The sequence below is a fragment of the Oryza glaberrima genome, chromosome 11, assembly GCF_000147395.1.
Source record: "Oryza glaberrima chromosome 11, OglaRS2, whole genome shotgun sequence".
NCBI classification, from domain to species: Eukaryota; Viridiplantae; Streptophyta; class Magnoliopsida; order Poales; family Poaceae; genus Oryza; species Oryza glaberrima.
Window position 1 is genome coordinate 4,442,376 of NC_068336.1, and position 17,859 is coordinate 4,460,234.

Here is a 17,859-nt window from a genome sequence, read left to right on the forward strand (position 1 = left end):
TTAAGTTATGCCAGCTCTTGGCATGTTGGTTTGCCAATAAAGTTACTGTTCTAGCGTTTGTATTTTGTATTTTTTAAGAAAAAAATGTTTTACCGCATTTACTTAGTTCCCTTTGTTTGTAATAAAACATGGAACATTATAGTACTGCTTCCTTGTAGTTACACGTGCGTTCTAATAAAGAAACCTTATTATATCTAGTATGCTTACCAAACCCCTAACACGTCGGCAATCCTCAAAACACCTGAGCCTCTTGAATTGCATTCTCAGTTCTGGCAACCACCGTTCTGATACCATCTTTTCTTGTTCACCATTAAGATAGCAGCTGGCCACCCTGTATAAAGGAAACATCAGTAGCCATTCTTAAAACGTACTCGTAGTAAGCTGGAACATAGATTCATTCCACCAAATATAAGAAAATATTCAAGACCAACACACAAAAAAAAAACAGGATTATTTTTGATAAATAAGGGCATCCCAAATTGCAATTCCTGTTTTAGATAGACATCAGCTGCAAATAATTATTTTTCCCTGCTCATCAGCATACTAAATAACATCTTGTGGACTTGCTACTAATTCAAAATAAGAGTATGGCTTCAGTTCATGAATCCCAACAGTACACTGATCAATTGGTAAATGTTACAGCTGACACAAGCATTACAGTGAACAAAATGTATTTGACACGCATGTTAGAATTCTTATTAAACAAAACCCCCCTTCCAAGAGAACATATGTACTGATAAAAAATACCCAAATTGAAATACTGTGATTCTAAGGAACAAGCCAAAAGAGGGTGGAAGGGCATAGAAACAAACATTGACACCAGTCCTACATACTGTATACCGACAATCATTGACACACTAGACATGCTTCATGCCAGTAAAGTTCCAGCTGGATTCAGTAAATATCTATTGTTAAGAAAGAAAAAGACTGAGTAAAATTTCGGCGTACCTTTCATATTCCTGTTGAGCACTATGTGCAGGGTTTAGCAAACACGATCATTCTCAACCAGATTTCTTCGCATCTGCACCAAATTAATAGCTTTTGATAAATCCTCTAGTAGACACGAGCAATGTATCAACAATTAAATCAAGAGAATACGCAATTGGTTGGGTTGGACACGAGACGGCTTGGAACTATACTATCGAATACTCCCTCCATCTATTTTTGATAGTCATATTTCCAAATCTGAAAAATTTATTTTTCATAGGCATATTTCAATCCAACAACTTATCATCTTAATGACTTTCTCGGAATTAATGCGTGACTCTTTATTCTTTCACACAAGATTAGCTACATGGGCATCGAGAAATGTAAATATTAATGAATCGCTTGTTTACGAGGAATGACTAGTAGCATGTTTAAATAGATGATAAGTAGAATTACTTATCCTTGGTCTATGTGTTAAGATGAAATATGACTATCAAAAGTAAATGGAGGGAGTATTAATTAACCATTGCTGGCATTACACCTGTCAAAAGGTGTATCTATGTGTAGTGTTATGTATGTACAAGGGAAAACTAAACTATAATGCCTTCTGGTCCAGTCGCTCTTTTCAGTTCAGGCACCTGATCAAGCTGAGGATCCAGTCACCAGTTTGGTCAGATTTATTAACAGTTGGGAGTGGGTGCTGACTCGTGGATATTTGAACAGTCTACTCTTGATAATTGCTGCCTCCTTTTGCCATCAAATGATACCCAGACGTTACTTCTTGCATCATCTGGTATCTGTGGAAGTTGCAAATGTAATGGCAGTTACAAAAGAGTGTGCAAATTTTACCAGTTAGCTAACCAGGTTGTGGTATTGTGGGTTAAAAACAGGAGCTAAAGCTGCTATAGAGTCTGAGTTACATAGTCATAGTAAACATTCTTAATTAAGGGTGATAATAAAGGTTGCGTGAAAGCATAAACATTTTATCGGATGTTGAATGTTGATTGCTCCATACCTTCAATTCAAGTCGTGCAGAAATCAGGAAGGATGACAAGTCTAAATGACAATGAGTGCGGGCAGATTGGAGTAAACAGCAAACATGGGGCATTTGGATGGACCTAGATAACAAGAGCAACAATGATCATAGTGAATAACTGTCCTGTTCAATTGGCACTGGGTAGCGTGCTTGGAAATGAAACATTTCCATGGCAGATATGAAAAGACTAATAAACACACATTATGTGATTGCATATCGAACACAATGTATTTGAATGAAACAACAAACAAGAGTACATGACCACCATAAAAGCAACAAATCTACCCATCATTTATCCTTGCTCAGTTTTCAGAAATCAAACTGGATTATACAAGAGCGCCAAAAATGATAAGTATTTTCAATGCAGTAACAATGTTCAATATTAAATATTTCCGATGAAATAGTTAAGAAGAAAGAAAATGATATTTAGCTCATTGACCTTGGAGATTGGCTGTTACAATTATTCTTAAAGTAAATGCTGGGCATGCTTCTTTGAAGTTTAGCAAGATGGTTCCAGGAACTATTTCACTGGTATAGAGTGGAAAGCGGCACAACTAGCCTTTTCATATGTTCCTCTTTGAACATGTACAGGATGCATTATTAGAGAGAAGTCATATTTATATAAAATAATGTCGTATTTTCATGTAAAAATCTTCCCTGAAAATATTAAGCATGTGCGTCATCAATGAGAAATATCTATAGATAACATGGAGCGGAAGGCAATAGAGGAAACAGATCTTATTTAATAACATGGGAAAATGCTTTTTTTCATGGTCATTTATCACTTAACATGGGGTAATTTAGTGCTTCTGAGGATTCCTACAACCTGTAAGAATTAGCCTACCATTGAGCCTCCAGCTGCACCAGAGTATGCTGTACTGCCAGTCGATATAGCTACTATCACCCTCATCTCCTTCAACCTAGAAATATTCTCATCATATTAAAAAAATAGAAGTTTTTAGTACATATCTAAAATAATATTAAAAATCCTGAACTTATAAACAAATACAGGAATAAAATAACAAAAATAAGCTCCAAGAAGTGTGTCTACATTAGTATTTAATCATTAGTTCCAACAAACACTTGCTTCAGGCAATCAAGTGACACAATGAGTTATGAAATTGTGAAGGACAATTCAGCTTAGAGAAATATGAACATAATGCAATATGTTTTTTATCATATGAACAGTAGCAAAAAACATAGTTATGGCTTCTCTATTTCAGTGCAGCTGTCGCCTAAACTCTGTCAAGCTTAAAAGAATTGAGAAATGGGCCTACCTTCATGATTCCATCCACTAAATATCCAAACAGAAAAGGTGGATTTATGCTACAAGAGATGTACTTTTTTAATACCCTCTGAATCTTACCTTTGTGATTAGATGGTTATGCTCGTAGCATTCAATTTTGGGCACGTATGGATCAGAACCCTGATCAACAAGTACGTCATTTAGGACATCAAATACTTTTCCTGGCATTGCTTTTCCATTGCAAAAGATCTCACCTCATATATGCATTTTAAGGGTTATATAAACTCCAAGTGTAATGTTACCATGGATGACAGTTCTCAAGTCTTGTCGGAAACTTCGAGCTGAGGAATCCTAGCACAAAACCTTGCATCTTGAATATAGAAGGTGTGCACAAAACCATAACCAGGAATCCTAGCAAATATATCATGAACAGCAGGCTCGATCAGAACATTCGAATGATCAAAAGCAAATCAACCTGAAAAGAAAGTGAATGAAAGTCAGCAGATCAAAAGCTATGTCTGTTGCCAAACAGAGATGGGAATTATGTAGAAGTACATGAAATATATTAGCCTAAGTGGCTAATAGACAGCTTTAGGGAGAACTAAATCAAGACCACCTTTGACACTCACAAAGATATGTTGCCAAAAAACATAAAATGAATGAGCTATCGATGCTGTGAAATCTTTAAGACTTAATTTATACACAAAAATACAAAACTGTGTCACACACAAAAAATCCCTACCATAAAATACCAGTTAATCAACTTGACATGAAAAGTGGTTATTGTATCCAATCAATTAAATAACCAGAAGACAAGTCCAATGGTGTATCCCACATTCCCATGAATTCATACAGCTCATTTTAGTTTTGAAGCAAGCTCTTAAACAGGAATTGTTGATCAATCAAAATATTTCTATAAACTAAAGCCAGAGAACATTTCCAAACTATGGAAGAAATTATTCTACAAGTATTGACTGTATTGTACTCCTCATACGATCCTAAAGAACTTTCAACTAATTACATGTAGTCCAACATCTTACTATATATTAATGAGATGCTCAGAACAGATCAGGACAAAAAAGTGCATTCTAACCATGAATCGTACAACTTTCATGGAAAGAATTCTCTAGCAGGATCTTTAAAAACTTCTAAAATCCTTAGTACATCGAGTTGCAATTTTGCATAAATAAATACTGTTCTCTAAGAAACAGGAATGAATAATAAGAAATGTCAGTGATAGCATATGAGGCAACCGTGGAGGCGCAATTGGCCGTACCAACAAAATGTAGAAATGTGCTATCGATTGCAACTTAGTGAACAAATCTTGGAGAAGACCAATAGTTTATCGTTCAGACAAAAATGACAGTTTTAAATTCTATACTGAGCAATGGAATTTTATACAAAACCATATGCCTTTGAAGCATGAAAAAAGGGTTTACTCCTATGACCACCAAGAAAAAGGCAACACCAAATGAGATTGCAATTTTATACTGATCGATAGGATTTTAGTACTGACCTGGCTATATGAATCACTACAGTCTCTGTTCACTTGGTAAAAGAGTTCACAATTCAATTTAATCCACTTTGGTCACTACTCATATTGGAGCACTGTTCCACGTCACAATTCTGGGTATTTTGACTCTTAGGTAATAGGCCTAAACATAAAAAAGATTGCAATTATCTTCCCTGAACAACTAAAGGACTCTCTTCTAGTGAACTAATCTATCACCAGGAGTTGTTGAGCTCTAGGTTCAACAGGTTAAAAATATTTCCCTCAAGCACATAGACAAACAACAATCTAAGCAATAGAGCACAAGTCAGAACATAACAGCTAGTTGACCCAACAGAGAGCACTCTCGGGTCCTCTCCTGTCCAGATCATATTAGTTTAAGATCAATTATGTGTATTATCATATTAGTTTCAGATCATTTCAAAAGATGCACAACATGATCGCTAAAAGGAAGATCAAATGTGATAATTTGAGTTCATTTGTAGAAATTAAAAAATGCATGCAGTTATCACGACTATCATGATGTAGAATATTGATGCTATGAAGGAAGGGACATTTTAGAATTTATAGAAAAACATCACATGATCTAGCAGGATAGAAACATATAATATACCTAACAAACCGAGACCCCATATGGCAAAATCTTACCATACAAAACCAGTCTACTATGTTTAGCAGTACACAAGATAATTTAATTAGTTCTCACTTATGTCAAAATCTATTTCAGAACTATTATTTTTAATGCATCAGGTATGCGTAGAAATTTAATCTATTAGTCATCTTGTCCGGCAGCTAACATATACAAAACATGGACCCTTGTGAAATATCCATGGAAACCACAAATCAAAAGAAAAAAAAAAGCATGAAGGCACTGAGGCACAAAAGCAAGAGAAAAGGATGCCACCATGGAATTCATCGCCAGCAAGGCTACATTTCATAGAATGGCTCTGCAAGTTCTTTGCGATAGCCAATAGCACGCACATCATTGTGTCACATATAGTGAACTATAACGATGGGTTTGCATGCCATGTTATGTCTAATGGTTTTTCAAATCAGTTACAGTTGAACAATAATAATAGGAATATATCTTTAAAAAAAATATGAAAGGAAGATTTAATGGTATTCAGCAACTTACTGTAATGCTATGCAGGATATCTGTCAATTGTTGAAACGATAACCTCTTTAAGATGCATCAATTGCAAGGGAAAGCCTGTTTCCTTTCCTCCCTTCTGACGCGGCCCAGTCAACCTCTTTTTTCCTGCACCAGCCTGGCCTAGTGTGTCGGCCTCTTCCTCCTCCCACGTGAGCGCCGTAGGTATAAAACCCCCTTACATGTACAGCTGTCAATTATTTATTATTTATACGCAAATAAAGATCAGACAAACATATATATTTGTAGCCGAGTCCATGAATATACCTTGAGACGAATTTCAGGCCTGCTGATCGATTATCAATTGATCTGCACATTTGGACTGCAGTAAAAACAGAAGAAAAAAGAAATCTCAGTCAATAAACAAAGCCAACGTGTGGGAATATCCTGTAAATTAGAACTAAACTGCACATAGATATTATACTGCTCTTCCTTCCTAATATCTGACCATGTACCGACTTGGCTATTCCCAGGAATCGCATGGGAATGATTAGAAAAAACCACTGTATACAACTATGATATGAAGTATATGAACCGTTCATACCTAGAACTCTGCATTGCAACACGATTACCTGACCAAACTTATCCAATGTAAACCTGAAAAATGTATCAAGCTTAACCAATGTAAACAAAGAAAAAAATTGAACGGGATGCTCATCAGCTGGGATAAAACCGGATAGAATATAACCAGCTCACGGCCATCAAGAAAGAATGTCGACGGCAGCGGCATGCATGCCAGGAGATACTTAACGATCTTCTCCACCGAGCAACAGCACAACCCAAGTCATATTAACATGTCGCATGAATCTGGCGAGGCTATTGAATGAAGAGCACCCTGAGTTAAATCTTAACAAGAGGGAAACATATCAGGTACGAATAAAGGTTTTATCCTAATGAAATTATGTTGCTAGGCTATCGAGAAAAATAAATTGTATTTACCATTAGCTTCCAGGTGTTGATGATCCATCAATATGACCTGTTTTTTTTTCTCTCCAGATAAGGGATACCGTTCCTTTCAGCAGATTTTTGTGATCCAAGCTGACAATTGCCTTTAGAATTGCTGGCATCAGATGTCCTAGGATCAACTGTTACCACTGAAGCTTCGATTTACCTTTCCTCAACAGATGTGGAGGCTCCATTGCTGGATGGTTTTCCATTAGTAATACCAGAAGCAACTGATAGAATATAGTCACTATCAAAGGATGCCCCAACTTTTCAAGACCATAACATCTCAGCTGCTTTATAGTCAATGGCTCATTTTGTTCAGCGCTGAGACTCTGTTTTGTCCTTAAGTGGTCAGTAAACTACTCGACCGTCACTGAGGGTTCAGAACAGATTTTGGATATACTCCTTTGCTTCTAAAAATGTCAGTCATCCCATTTGTTTGGGGAACACATCTCAAGAAGGAAACCATGCCTCAAGGGGATTACTCTCTAATCTATAGTTGACTGAAGTTCTGTCCTGGTGCCATGCAGTTCACCTTGCTCAGTACTTCTGTCGTGCTTGCTCAGTACTTTTGGATACACTTCTATGCCACATCCAGATTATGCCGTGCTGCTTCAATGCCTATGTTACATGTTTCCCTCTCCTTCACTGTTCCATCAGATTACAGAAGTGCTGTTTTTGCTACCTTCTGAGGAGAAACCTGGGCTGTTTGTGAGCTGGTCTGTTTGATCATTCTTCACAGGCTTACCATTCCAATTTAATGAGCCATTTTGTGTATCCACAGTCTCTCAGCACAAGTGACATGCTGCTTCCATCTCGAGACCATCACATATGTCCTACCATTCCCTTCCTGGCAATGAAGATAAATGGGCTTCTTCACACTATCAGACACAACTTCTGTCAATCACTGAACCTGTTTGGCAGAGGGTGCAGTCCCAATCTCAACAGGTATATTCACCACCTCTATCTTTCCCAGTGAGACAGCTTCCTGAACTGCCAAAGATATAAATCATCTTTAACATCTTCCTCCCAGAGATCAACTATAATTTTGAATCCCTTTGACAATAACCATTCTAGTTTCTCCCCGCTGAATTGTCCTCCCCTCCAAAATGCAACCTCAACAGTCTATCTCATCTGATGCTGAATCATCTGTCACAGTTGAAAAGTATACCGGAAACCAATTTGGAAATAGCGTTGGACAGGGATAACCATCAGCCCTTGGGAAACCTGCATAATATCAGGCATTTTCAACCTGTGTAGCATCCTCCATATATCCAACCATTGGGCCTCACTTGGTACAAGGTAGCTAGCTGGCAAGTGCAACCTGCATATTCTCACAGCATCGCTTCAAGTCCCCACAAAACATGACGAGAGGTGGAATCCTGTCCATTGTGCTGTCCTCAGAACCCTGAAATGCACTCGCAATACCTGATCGCCCTGAGAGCACCTCTTTTCAGCCCCGGTTCCGCAATGCTATCATGCATTAGAGCATGGCACCAACTTTGTCCTCCAGTACTGGCAGGTCCATGGCTTGCACATCATAGCGGACTGGGCATTCCCCTGTCTCTGGATCACAGATTGGCAACATGACTGCAGTGTGGAGCTGCTCGGCAGCACCGAATATGTGGCAGTACACCTCAATCTCTGGAATGTCGCCAGGCACCGCACCCACCCACAACAGTTGGGACAGGTCCCTGTGTGATAATTCTACAAGAAATCACTTAACCAACACAGAATCATTTCACTTGAGACATAATGAACTAATAGCCATCAAGTTTCATATCAAGCTATTGATGCAAAGAATTGATAAACAAAATTTCAAGCTCATCTGTAGAGTACAATCAAACTGTTCTACTAAATGCCCCCCAAGACCCAGAGTCCCTGATAATCTCAGGGTGAACTAGCATAACTGCGTAAGTCGTCAGCCATATATAACGGAAATTGATAGCCAAAAGAATTAGACGCCGCATCAACCCAGCAAGCAGAGCGCCAAGGTCCGCTCCGCAGATGTTCGACGAAATGCTCACAAGCAGCAGGAGATCGAACCAACGAACCTGGCAGTCGAGCCCGATCCGCGAGCTGAAGAACGACGCCCACGCGGCGACGACACCATGCCGCGCGCCACCACCACCTCCCGAAGACACCATGAAGCGCAGGAAGGGAAGGAGAAGAACGCGGTGGCGGGTGGCGACGGGGAAGGGGACGGAGTTGGCCGCGACGGCGTCGACGTGTGAGGCCGTGACGCGGAGGGGATCGGGAGGCGGCGCGGCGCTTCCGCCTCAACTCCGAGCGCCTAAGCCACAGCCGCCGCCCCACCACGCTCGAGCGCTGGCCCTACTCGCCGCCGCCTCCACTCGGACTCGCCGTAGCAGCCGCCGCCTCGGCCGCGCCGCCACCGCCGGCAGCAACGCCGCCGCGGCGACTGAACGGGGAGAGGGGAATCGACACGTCACACGCCACACGCCTCTCCCTTCCCCAAATCGACTTGACCCAAAACCCACCTAAAACCACCGGACCGGACCCTTGTGCTAGGTGACTGACAGGTGGGCCAACCACCGGAGCGCAGGACTGGGCCCACCTGTCAGCGAAGTGAACGGAGCGAGCATGAGGTGACCTCGCCGGCGCAGCCTCCTCCCGCCGAGAGGGCTGACAAGTGGGCCAACCAACGTCGTCCACATGGGACTGGGCCCACCTGTCAGCGAGACAGATTTGAACTGCGAAGGCCCCACCTCGCCGGAGAGAGCACCTCCCCCCTATAAAATGCCGTGCCTCGACTCCCTTGCTTCTTCGTGGCTGGCTCACCAACCAATCTGCCGCGGCGTGATCGGTTCGCAGCTTGGGCGTCTCGGAGCCGGAGCGGCGTGAACGCCTCCTCCCGAGGCGCGGGTTCGGCGTCTCGGAGGCGAGCGGCGGTGAACGCCTCCTCCCGCGGCGCATCGATCTTCCTTGGCCGGCCACCACCAGACCAGGTACGAGCCCAACTATCCCCTCCCCTCCCCTGCACGGATTGGTTCCCGATGAGGTGGGTTGCGGTTCACGGAATCACGGGTGAGGACGAGGAGGTGATTTGGTGGCGCGAGCACGAGGGGGAGTAGCGGCGAGTGGGTGGGTGGTGTTCTCCGGCGTCGACGAGTGGGTGGGTGGTGTTTTTCCGGCGGCGTCGAGTGGGTGGGTGACTGGGTGGTGTTTTTCCGGCGGCGTCGAGTGGGTGGGTGGTATTCTGTTGTTAGGCGCGGCGAGCCGGCGAGTCCCCGTCGAGTCGTGGTGTGACTGGTGTCCTCGGGGGTGTGGGGCTGTGGGCTTGGTGGGGGTCAGCTCTAGGGCAGAAATGGAGGTGAGCGAGCGGTTCGTCTCGGGTGGGTGGTGGAGGCGCGGGGTCTCAGATTGTGTAGCCGCATGCATTGATCGCCGGAGAGTTGCAAGGAGGTGGAGGTGGAGACGATTTGGGGCGGTGAAGAGCGGCGCGAGGCGAGCACGAAGGGGAGTCGGCGACGCGGTACGGGTCGCACGGCGTCGACGCGTAGGTCATGTTCTCCGGGGTGGCGAGTCCGCGTCGTGTCGTGGTTTACGCGGGGGCAGCGTGGTGGCGGAGGGCGCAGTCGCGGAGAGGCGAATCGCCGTGTGGTGCGGAGACGGTGGGCGGTGGAGGGGGTCGGGGATAGTGCGACTGCTCGAGCACGATCCGACTTGGGATGGTGACGTTTCTGGTGTTCGTCGGCGCTCCAGCGATCGAACAGCAGAGAAGGCGCGGTGTTGGTACGGCGGGTTCGCCACGTGCGGGCGGCGTAACCGCGGTGTAGCTAACTGGGAGGCAACCGCCGACGAGGCTCGGTGGTCTCGCGGAGGGCGCGGTGGCGAGGGGCTCGCGTGTCGACGATGGAGGCGCGCCGCGCGCACGGCGGCGTGGCGCGGTGGCAAGGGACTCGCGTCGACGGTTGAGGCGGGGCGTTTGCACTGCATGGAGAGGCTGAGTGGCCTGGCGCGGTGGCGAGGGGGCTTGCGTCGACGCGCTCTGGTACGCGTCTCTTCGAAAATGACAAGCGCGGGGTTCGATTAGGCTGTCCACGGTGGCCGCGCTTCGGATTTATGGCGCGGCGCTACTATTGACCGTGCGCTGCAAGGCGGTGAGCTAGGTCAATTGTCGTGGCGAGGAGGTGGCAGCGACGAGTTTAGGCGGTAGCCTTGGAAACCCAAGAGAGGGAGCAGGGACACTATGTCAATCTTCGTGGCGGAGCGGCAGAGGCAGTGCACGCGACGCGATCGCGCCCTGGCGCGCGTTGGCACGGCTAGGCTTGGAGGAAGGCCTGGGGCCTCGGTGAACGGCGGCCATGGTGGCGGCGCGCGCGCGAAGGCCGAGTAGCCTGACGCGCGGTGGAGAAGTGCTCGCGTCGAAGGTGAAGGCGGCGCGTGCACGGAAGCCGAGCGGCATGGCGCGGTGGCGAGGGGAATGGCGCGCGTACAGACTACATAGGGCGAGCGGCGTGTCGCGGGCGGTGGCGAAGGGCTCGGGTCGACGGCGGGGAAGGTGTGCACCTGATTGCACATGGGGGCGTTGGTTCTCTGGAAGAAGGAACGCGTAGATGATCCAGGCATCCAGCTCGGAGGGTGGCAAGCAGTCAGGAACGTCGAGCCTAGCTGGAGGTGTCGCCGCCTTGCCAGGAAGAGAATGACGGCGGCTACCACCTCTGTTGCAACCAATTGGAAAAATAGAATGAATGGACGATGAGAAATGTGTGTTTTCTCTACTGTTGTGTGAAGAAACTTTGTATATTTTGCCTATCTCACACTTATCCATTCCTACTCAAATCTAATCTTCAACGTGTTATAACTACAGGTGTCAACCATGAAAGACGACAACACTAAGTCTTTTCTGAACAAGGTGAAGGATTTTTGGACTGAGATCACAACCAGAGAGTCGCAAGTTGTGAAAAATAACAATGCGGATGAGGTAGGTGCCTATTATGTTTTTTCTATGTTAAAATTAATTTCGTATAAGCTTCACTTGATTCTAGACTGAGTTCATTTTTTCACGCAGATTGAAAAAAACAACAAGAAGCGTTCAGGACTCTACCGCGACCTAATTGTGATGTTCGCCCTGGGTAGTGTATTTTGGAGTGGCGCGAAAAAAGCACTTTCTCAGCTAAAGGGTTGGGTTTTTTGTGTCGCCAGTGTATACATCAACTTCGCGCTAATCTCGATGATGGTAGGGGCTGCGGCTGGTACCTTGCCCGATGTCTTTAGATGTCACATGGGCCTCTCGGGCAATGGCGTGCTTCAAGGACTTCTCTTCAATATCATAGCCTTCAACTATGAATTATTCACAACCTTGTTGCCCGGTTCCTTAGTTAAGCTGTCCCAGAGAGTTATGTACTGGGTTACAGGAGCAACAAGTGCTATTGCAGTAACAGTCATTTGGACGTTGGCCACGGAAGACCCCCTGGTATGTACCTGCAGTACAACTCTTTCAATATTAGTCTAATCCACTGGTACGTACTCTGCTAAGTATCCACTGGTAATTAGTCTAATCCATTAAATTGGTATCTTCCATTTACTGTAGTGTGCTCTGGTTGTTCTGAGGATAATTGGGCGCTTCTTGCGATGGATCTGTGTAGCCATTTGTTCTTGCTTTCCTGATTTCAGGTTTGAATACTCCACACATATCATTTGTTGTTTGGGATGGTACGGTGTTTAACTAAATAACCCCGTGGCTCTTGCAGGCACCCGAAAAAGATGTCGAAGAGTGCAGGGCACAAAGGCACGACCAATCAGTAAGTATAAATATTGTCATTAATCATGTCCCTCATTCTTTGGTAGGCCCAGCACAAAATTTGTACACTCCCACTTAAATCCATGCGTTGTCTAGTAGTAACAGTATTACTAACATATTGTTTACGCAAACAGGGATCTTGCAGCTGCTCTGGTGGGGACCAATCACTCACAAGTCTGATGTGGTACCCAAGAAGAGACCATCTGATAGTACAGTTACTCTGACTGACATGATCAGCATAGAAGATTCATCCTATATACTCCTGCTATAGATGCATACTCCTACTCCCATCCAGTCCTCTATTTGTTGACGTTTTAAAGCTGGGCTTTTTGGCTTCAAAAGCTTGACGCTTTCGCCTCCACATACTCCTGCTTTAGATGCTTTAGGTGTACTACTGGTACTGGCAGGGAGCATAGGCCAGTACCACTGAGATTTGCCAGATTGAAACCTTTTGTGTTTCGTCCTATGTGTTGGGTGGATTTATCATGACATGTCAGGCTGCACCCTCCAGCAGAGACGCGGCCACGTTTAATTTCATGCTAATGAAATTTTAGACCATGTGACGTTGAAATTCAGATTTGATCAAATCTAAAAATAATTAACTTAACGAAAAATCAAAACATCTGTAATATAAAATGAGTAGTACACCATTTAACAATCAGCGCGGAGGATGACGTTGGCACGGGGAGAGGTGCCAACGCTGGGTCGAGCCTGGCTTCCTCGGCTCCTCGCTCCCGTTTGACACCAGCGGCTGGTGGCCAGCTCGCGGATGCAAGGCAGGGTGCTCCTAATGCACGGCTGATCGCTCCCAACGACCAACCCGTCCTTTCCCCTATACTCCTCTCCCTTCTCTCTTTTCATCATAAATTTCAAAAAAAAAAAAACAAATTAGTAAAAAAATTAGAAAAAAAATCTAATACTCTCATTCATGTGCATAGATTTTATACCGTAAACTTTGCACGCATAAACTTTATAATAGAAATATTCCATATATAAAATATTTGAATCCTAATTTGAATCGGGTATATAAACTTTTGGCTTATAAATATATTCGCTCTACAAACTTTAGGTGGATAAACATTAGATGTATAAACTTTAGGTGTATAAACTTACTAAAAGAGAAAAATAATGCACGCATAAACTTTGTGTATAGAAATATTCTATATATAAAATATTTAAATCCAAATTTAAATTTGAATCGGGTATATAAACTTTTAACGTAAACTTAAGATGCATAAACTTTAGGTACATAAACTTACCAAAAAGATAAACTATATGGAGAAAAAAGAAGATGAAAGTAGTGGGAAAAAAGCGATCGATCGCTAATTAGCGATCTCGCTCTTTGCATGCTCAGGCTAGGTCTTCGCCAAGCGGCACCGGTGCGTCCATCAGCGGCAAACACTGGGGCAGAGATTTTTTTTTCTTTTTATGTGTGTGTGCTGGTGAGGCCACTTGGGCTGAGGCACCGAGCAGTGCAGGTTGAGAGAAAGTATAATAGAGGGTTATAAGAAGGCTGAATGCTGAGGTGGGTGAGGGAGGAGAGGGGAGGGACGAGAAGCGGGCTGAAGAAAATCTGTAAGACAGACAGGTGGACCATATATATATATATAGTGAAGAGCTAACCACTATATGAGTGAGTTGAGAGATAGGCTATAAAGATCTATATAGTAAGCAGTTGGCTGTATTATTAGCCTTGCTCTAAGCGCAATTCTAGCTTGGTTTTCATGATGCTGCTGGAGGCTCCGGTTGGTGAAATGTCAGATCCTAGGAGTAGAACAAATTCAGAAAACGAGATCACCAGAGCACAATTTTTCCCATGAAGGTGGATGCCGCAAGACTATTCTAGGGTTCTAGATATTTTCTACTCCTAAAGACAAATGATATGGTGTTCGATGCCTCTTTCATTCATTCTCCAAAGTATTTAAGCTTAGAAAGTGAGAACCACAGCTCACATCACCAGAATACAGCTCATTCAGAGAAAAAGAGGAAGAAAACGACATAATATGGGCCACAGTGGTCCCCGACAATCATCTACAGTCAGATGTCGCTTGTACCGCTTCGGAATTAATCCTGGCCGTAGGATCTTCATAGACGTAGGCTTTGCTTTCCCCTCTCCCTAAATCGATCAATCTTTGAAATTCTAACTGAACAACTGAATCTTCAGACTCCCCCTATTCTCAAGGATGAAATGTTGGATACATGCTTTGAATCACAGCAGCATCCTCCCATGTGGCATCTGCTGGTCCCAAATTTTCCCACAGTATCAACCATTGAGTTATTGCTACTCCATTTCTGGGAATCATCCTCCTCTGCAATACAGCTACAGGTTGTGTTTTGATCTGTCCATCAGGACCCACAGAAGGCAGATTAGACATAGGCACTGCTCTCTGACCCAAGTGCTTCTTCAACTGACTTACATGAAATACAGGGTGTATACTGGCATCCTCTGGTAGCTGTAATTTATAGGCCACTTGACCTATCTTCTCCAGTACCTTAAATGGTCCATAAAACTTAGATCTCAGCTTCAGTGATCCCCTGATACCAAATGCAGTTTGTCTGTAGGGCTGCAATTTAATGTACACCATGTCCCCAACATTCAGACTCCTTTCTGTCCTGTTTCGGTTGGCATAATGTTTCATCCTTCTTTGAGCCTCAGTCAGACTTGCTTTCAATTTCTGCAAAATGGCCTCTTTTTTCTCAATTGTCACCCTTGCCTCAGTAGACACATTGCAAGAAATTGAAAATTCATTGATTTGTGAAGGTGGATACCCATAAAGAGCTTGGAATGGTGTCATCTGAAGGGATGTATGATAGGTGGTGTTGTACCACCATCCTGACAAGGATAGCCAAGAATACCATTGATGTGGCTCCTGAAATGTCATGTTCCTCAAATAGGATTCAAGGCGCTGATTGACTCTTTCAGTTTGCCCATCTGTCTGTGGGTGGTATGAAGTACTGAATCTTAGCTGAACCTTCATGCTTTTAAATATTTCTTAAAATAGTTGGCTGGTAAAAATCTTGTCTCTATCTATGATAATTGCCATAGGCATCCCATGCAGTCGGTGTATATTGTTCATAAATATCTCCACCACCTGTTCCACACTGTATGGGTGTGACAAAGCCAGAAAATGAGCATATTTTGTCAACCGATCCACCACTACCAGTATGGCATCTTTCCTTTTCGACTTAGGCAGCCCTTCTATAAAATCCATAGTGATATGTGTCCATGCCATGTCTGGAACCTCTAGAGGATTTAATAGACCAGGTATATGTATATGTTCGACCTTAGTGATCTGACAGACAGGGCACTCCCTGATGAACACCTCCACTGTCTTCTTGAGACCTGGCCAATAAAACAAAGCTTTGATTCTATGATGTGTTGCCCTCATCCCTGAATGACCCCCAAAAGCAGAACAATGGTAATCTCTAATTAAGTTAGTTCTGATAGAGGTCTCTTCACCGACATATATTCTTCCCTTGAATCTTAAAATTCCATTTTCAAAACTGTAGTGTTGATCAGGATCACTATTGGTTCCAATCATATTCAAAATTTTGTGAGCCTGCACATCACCTTCATAGCTATTTTGAACATCAATGATCCATTCAGGTATAACCACTGTAATTGCATTACATATTTCAGTTTGAAGCTGATCTTGGGGAAGTCTTGACAGAGCATCTGCCACCACATTATCTTTGCCAGCCTTATACTCAATTATATAGTCATATTCCATCAGTTTTAACAGCAGCTTGTGCTGAATTCCCTCAACCAGCCTTTGGTTCATCATGTGCTTCAAGCTTTGTTGGTCAGTTTTGATAACCAGCTTACTGCCCAGGAAGTAATGCCTCCACTTCTTCAAAGCCTCCAATATTGCCATGGCTTCTTTTTCATAAATTGATTGAGCTGCAACTTTAGGACCAAGAGATTTGCTGTAAAAAGCTATGGGTCTGCCACCCTGCATAAGTACAGCTCCTATTCCAGTACCACATGCATCAGCCTCAATTGTAAATTCTTTGAAAAAGTCAGGCAAGGTCAGGACAGGACTGCTACACATTTTCTGTTTAAGAAACTTGAAAGCCTCAGTTTGTTTCTCTCCCCATTGAAAGCCTTCTTTTTTCAGCATGTCATGTAATGGTCTGCAAATTAACACATACCCTTGTATAAACCTTCTATAATATCCAGTCATACCCAGGAATTTCCTGAGATCTGTCACATTCTTAGGAATGGGCCAGCTGACAATCTTCTCAACTTTGCCTGGATCAGTGGCTACACCATTTTGGGATATAATATGTCCCAAATAAGACACGCTGGACAGACCAAAAGCACACTTCTTGGGTTTGATCACCAGATTGTTTGCCTTCAGCACTTGTAGTACCAGCCTGATATGTTCTTTATGCTCTTCCCTGTCTTTGCTACAAGTATATCATCAAAGAAAACCAATACAGATTTCCTAAAGAATGGTGCTAACACTTGGTTCATAAGTGATTGAAATGTGGCAGGGGCATTAGTGAGACCAAAGGGCATGACTTGATACTCATAGTGTCCCAAATGGGTTCTAAATGCAGTCTTGGGAATGTCAGGTCTCGACATCCTAATCTGATGATACCCTGACCTGAGGTCCAACTTAGTGAAAATTTTAGCTCCATTCAATTCGTCCAACAAGTCTTTTTGTTCTTCACTATTTGTGCATTTAACTGTCTATAGTCGACACACAATCTCCAGGAACCGTCTTTCTTTCTCACCATTACAGCTGGTGATGAGTAGGGACTATTGCTAACCTGAATCTCCTTGGATTCAATCAGTTCAGCAATAATTTTCTCCATGGCTTCCTTTTGATGATGAGGTACACGATAGGGCCTGAGGTTAGGGGGTACAGTTCCATCCTTCAAAGTAATAACATGATCACACCCTCTCTGAGGTGGAAGGCCTTTTGGTTTTTCCAAAACAGTAGGAAATCTTTGCAATATATCTTGAATATCATCAGGAATGCTGATGCTTTCTTCCACATCACTCTCTTCTGCCACTTGGGTGATTTGAAACAAATATCCCAGACCATCTTTCCTGATAATTTTGTCCACCTTACTGCTATCAACTAACAGATGTTTCCCAGTATTAGTGAAATCTTGTAAGGTGATCACCTTTTCTCCCTTAGTTATACCCAATTCCCTTTTCTTCAAATCAAGAGTGATTGGGCTATATTTGTAAATCCAATCAGCTCCCAATATAATGTCATACCCCTTCAAAGGTATCAAGTTAAATTTGTTGGAGAAAGTTTCACCC

General features: G+C 43.4%; 1 protein-coding gene and 1 pseudogene across 1 annotated transcript; one reads left to right on the forward strand and one right to left on the reverse strand.

Annotated features, from left to right (window-relative positions):
- Positions 1 to 25: 25 nt before the first annotated feature.
- Positions 26 to 9,302, reverse strand: LOC127754164 (probable NAD kinase 2, chloroplastic; annotated as a pseudogene).
- A 299-nt stretch (positions 9,303 to 9,601) lies between these two features.
- On the forward strand, positions 9,602 to 13,151 carry LOC127754165 (uncharacterized). Its single transcript, XM_052279638.1, has 6 exons — positions 9,602 to 9,783; positions 11,649 to 11,762; positions 11,850 to 12,254; positions 12,372 to 12,454; positions 12,532 to 12,582; positions 12,716 to 13,151. The coding sequence occupies exons 2-6, from the start codon at positions 11,658 to 11,660 to the stop codon at positions 12,759 to 12,761; spliced, it is 690 nt and encodes a 229-aa protein (XP_052135598.1). The 5' UTR covers positions 9,602 to 9,783; positions 11,649 to 11,657; the 3' UTR covers positions 12,762 to 13,151.
- The last annotated feature ends 4,708 nt before the right edge of the window (positions 13,152 to 17,859 follow it).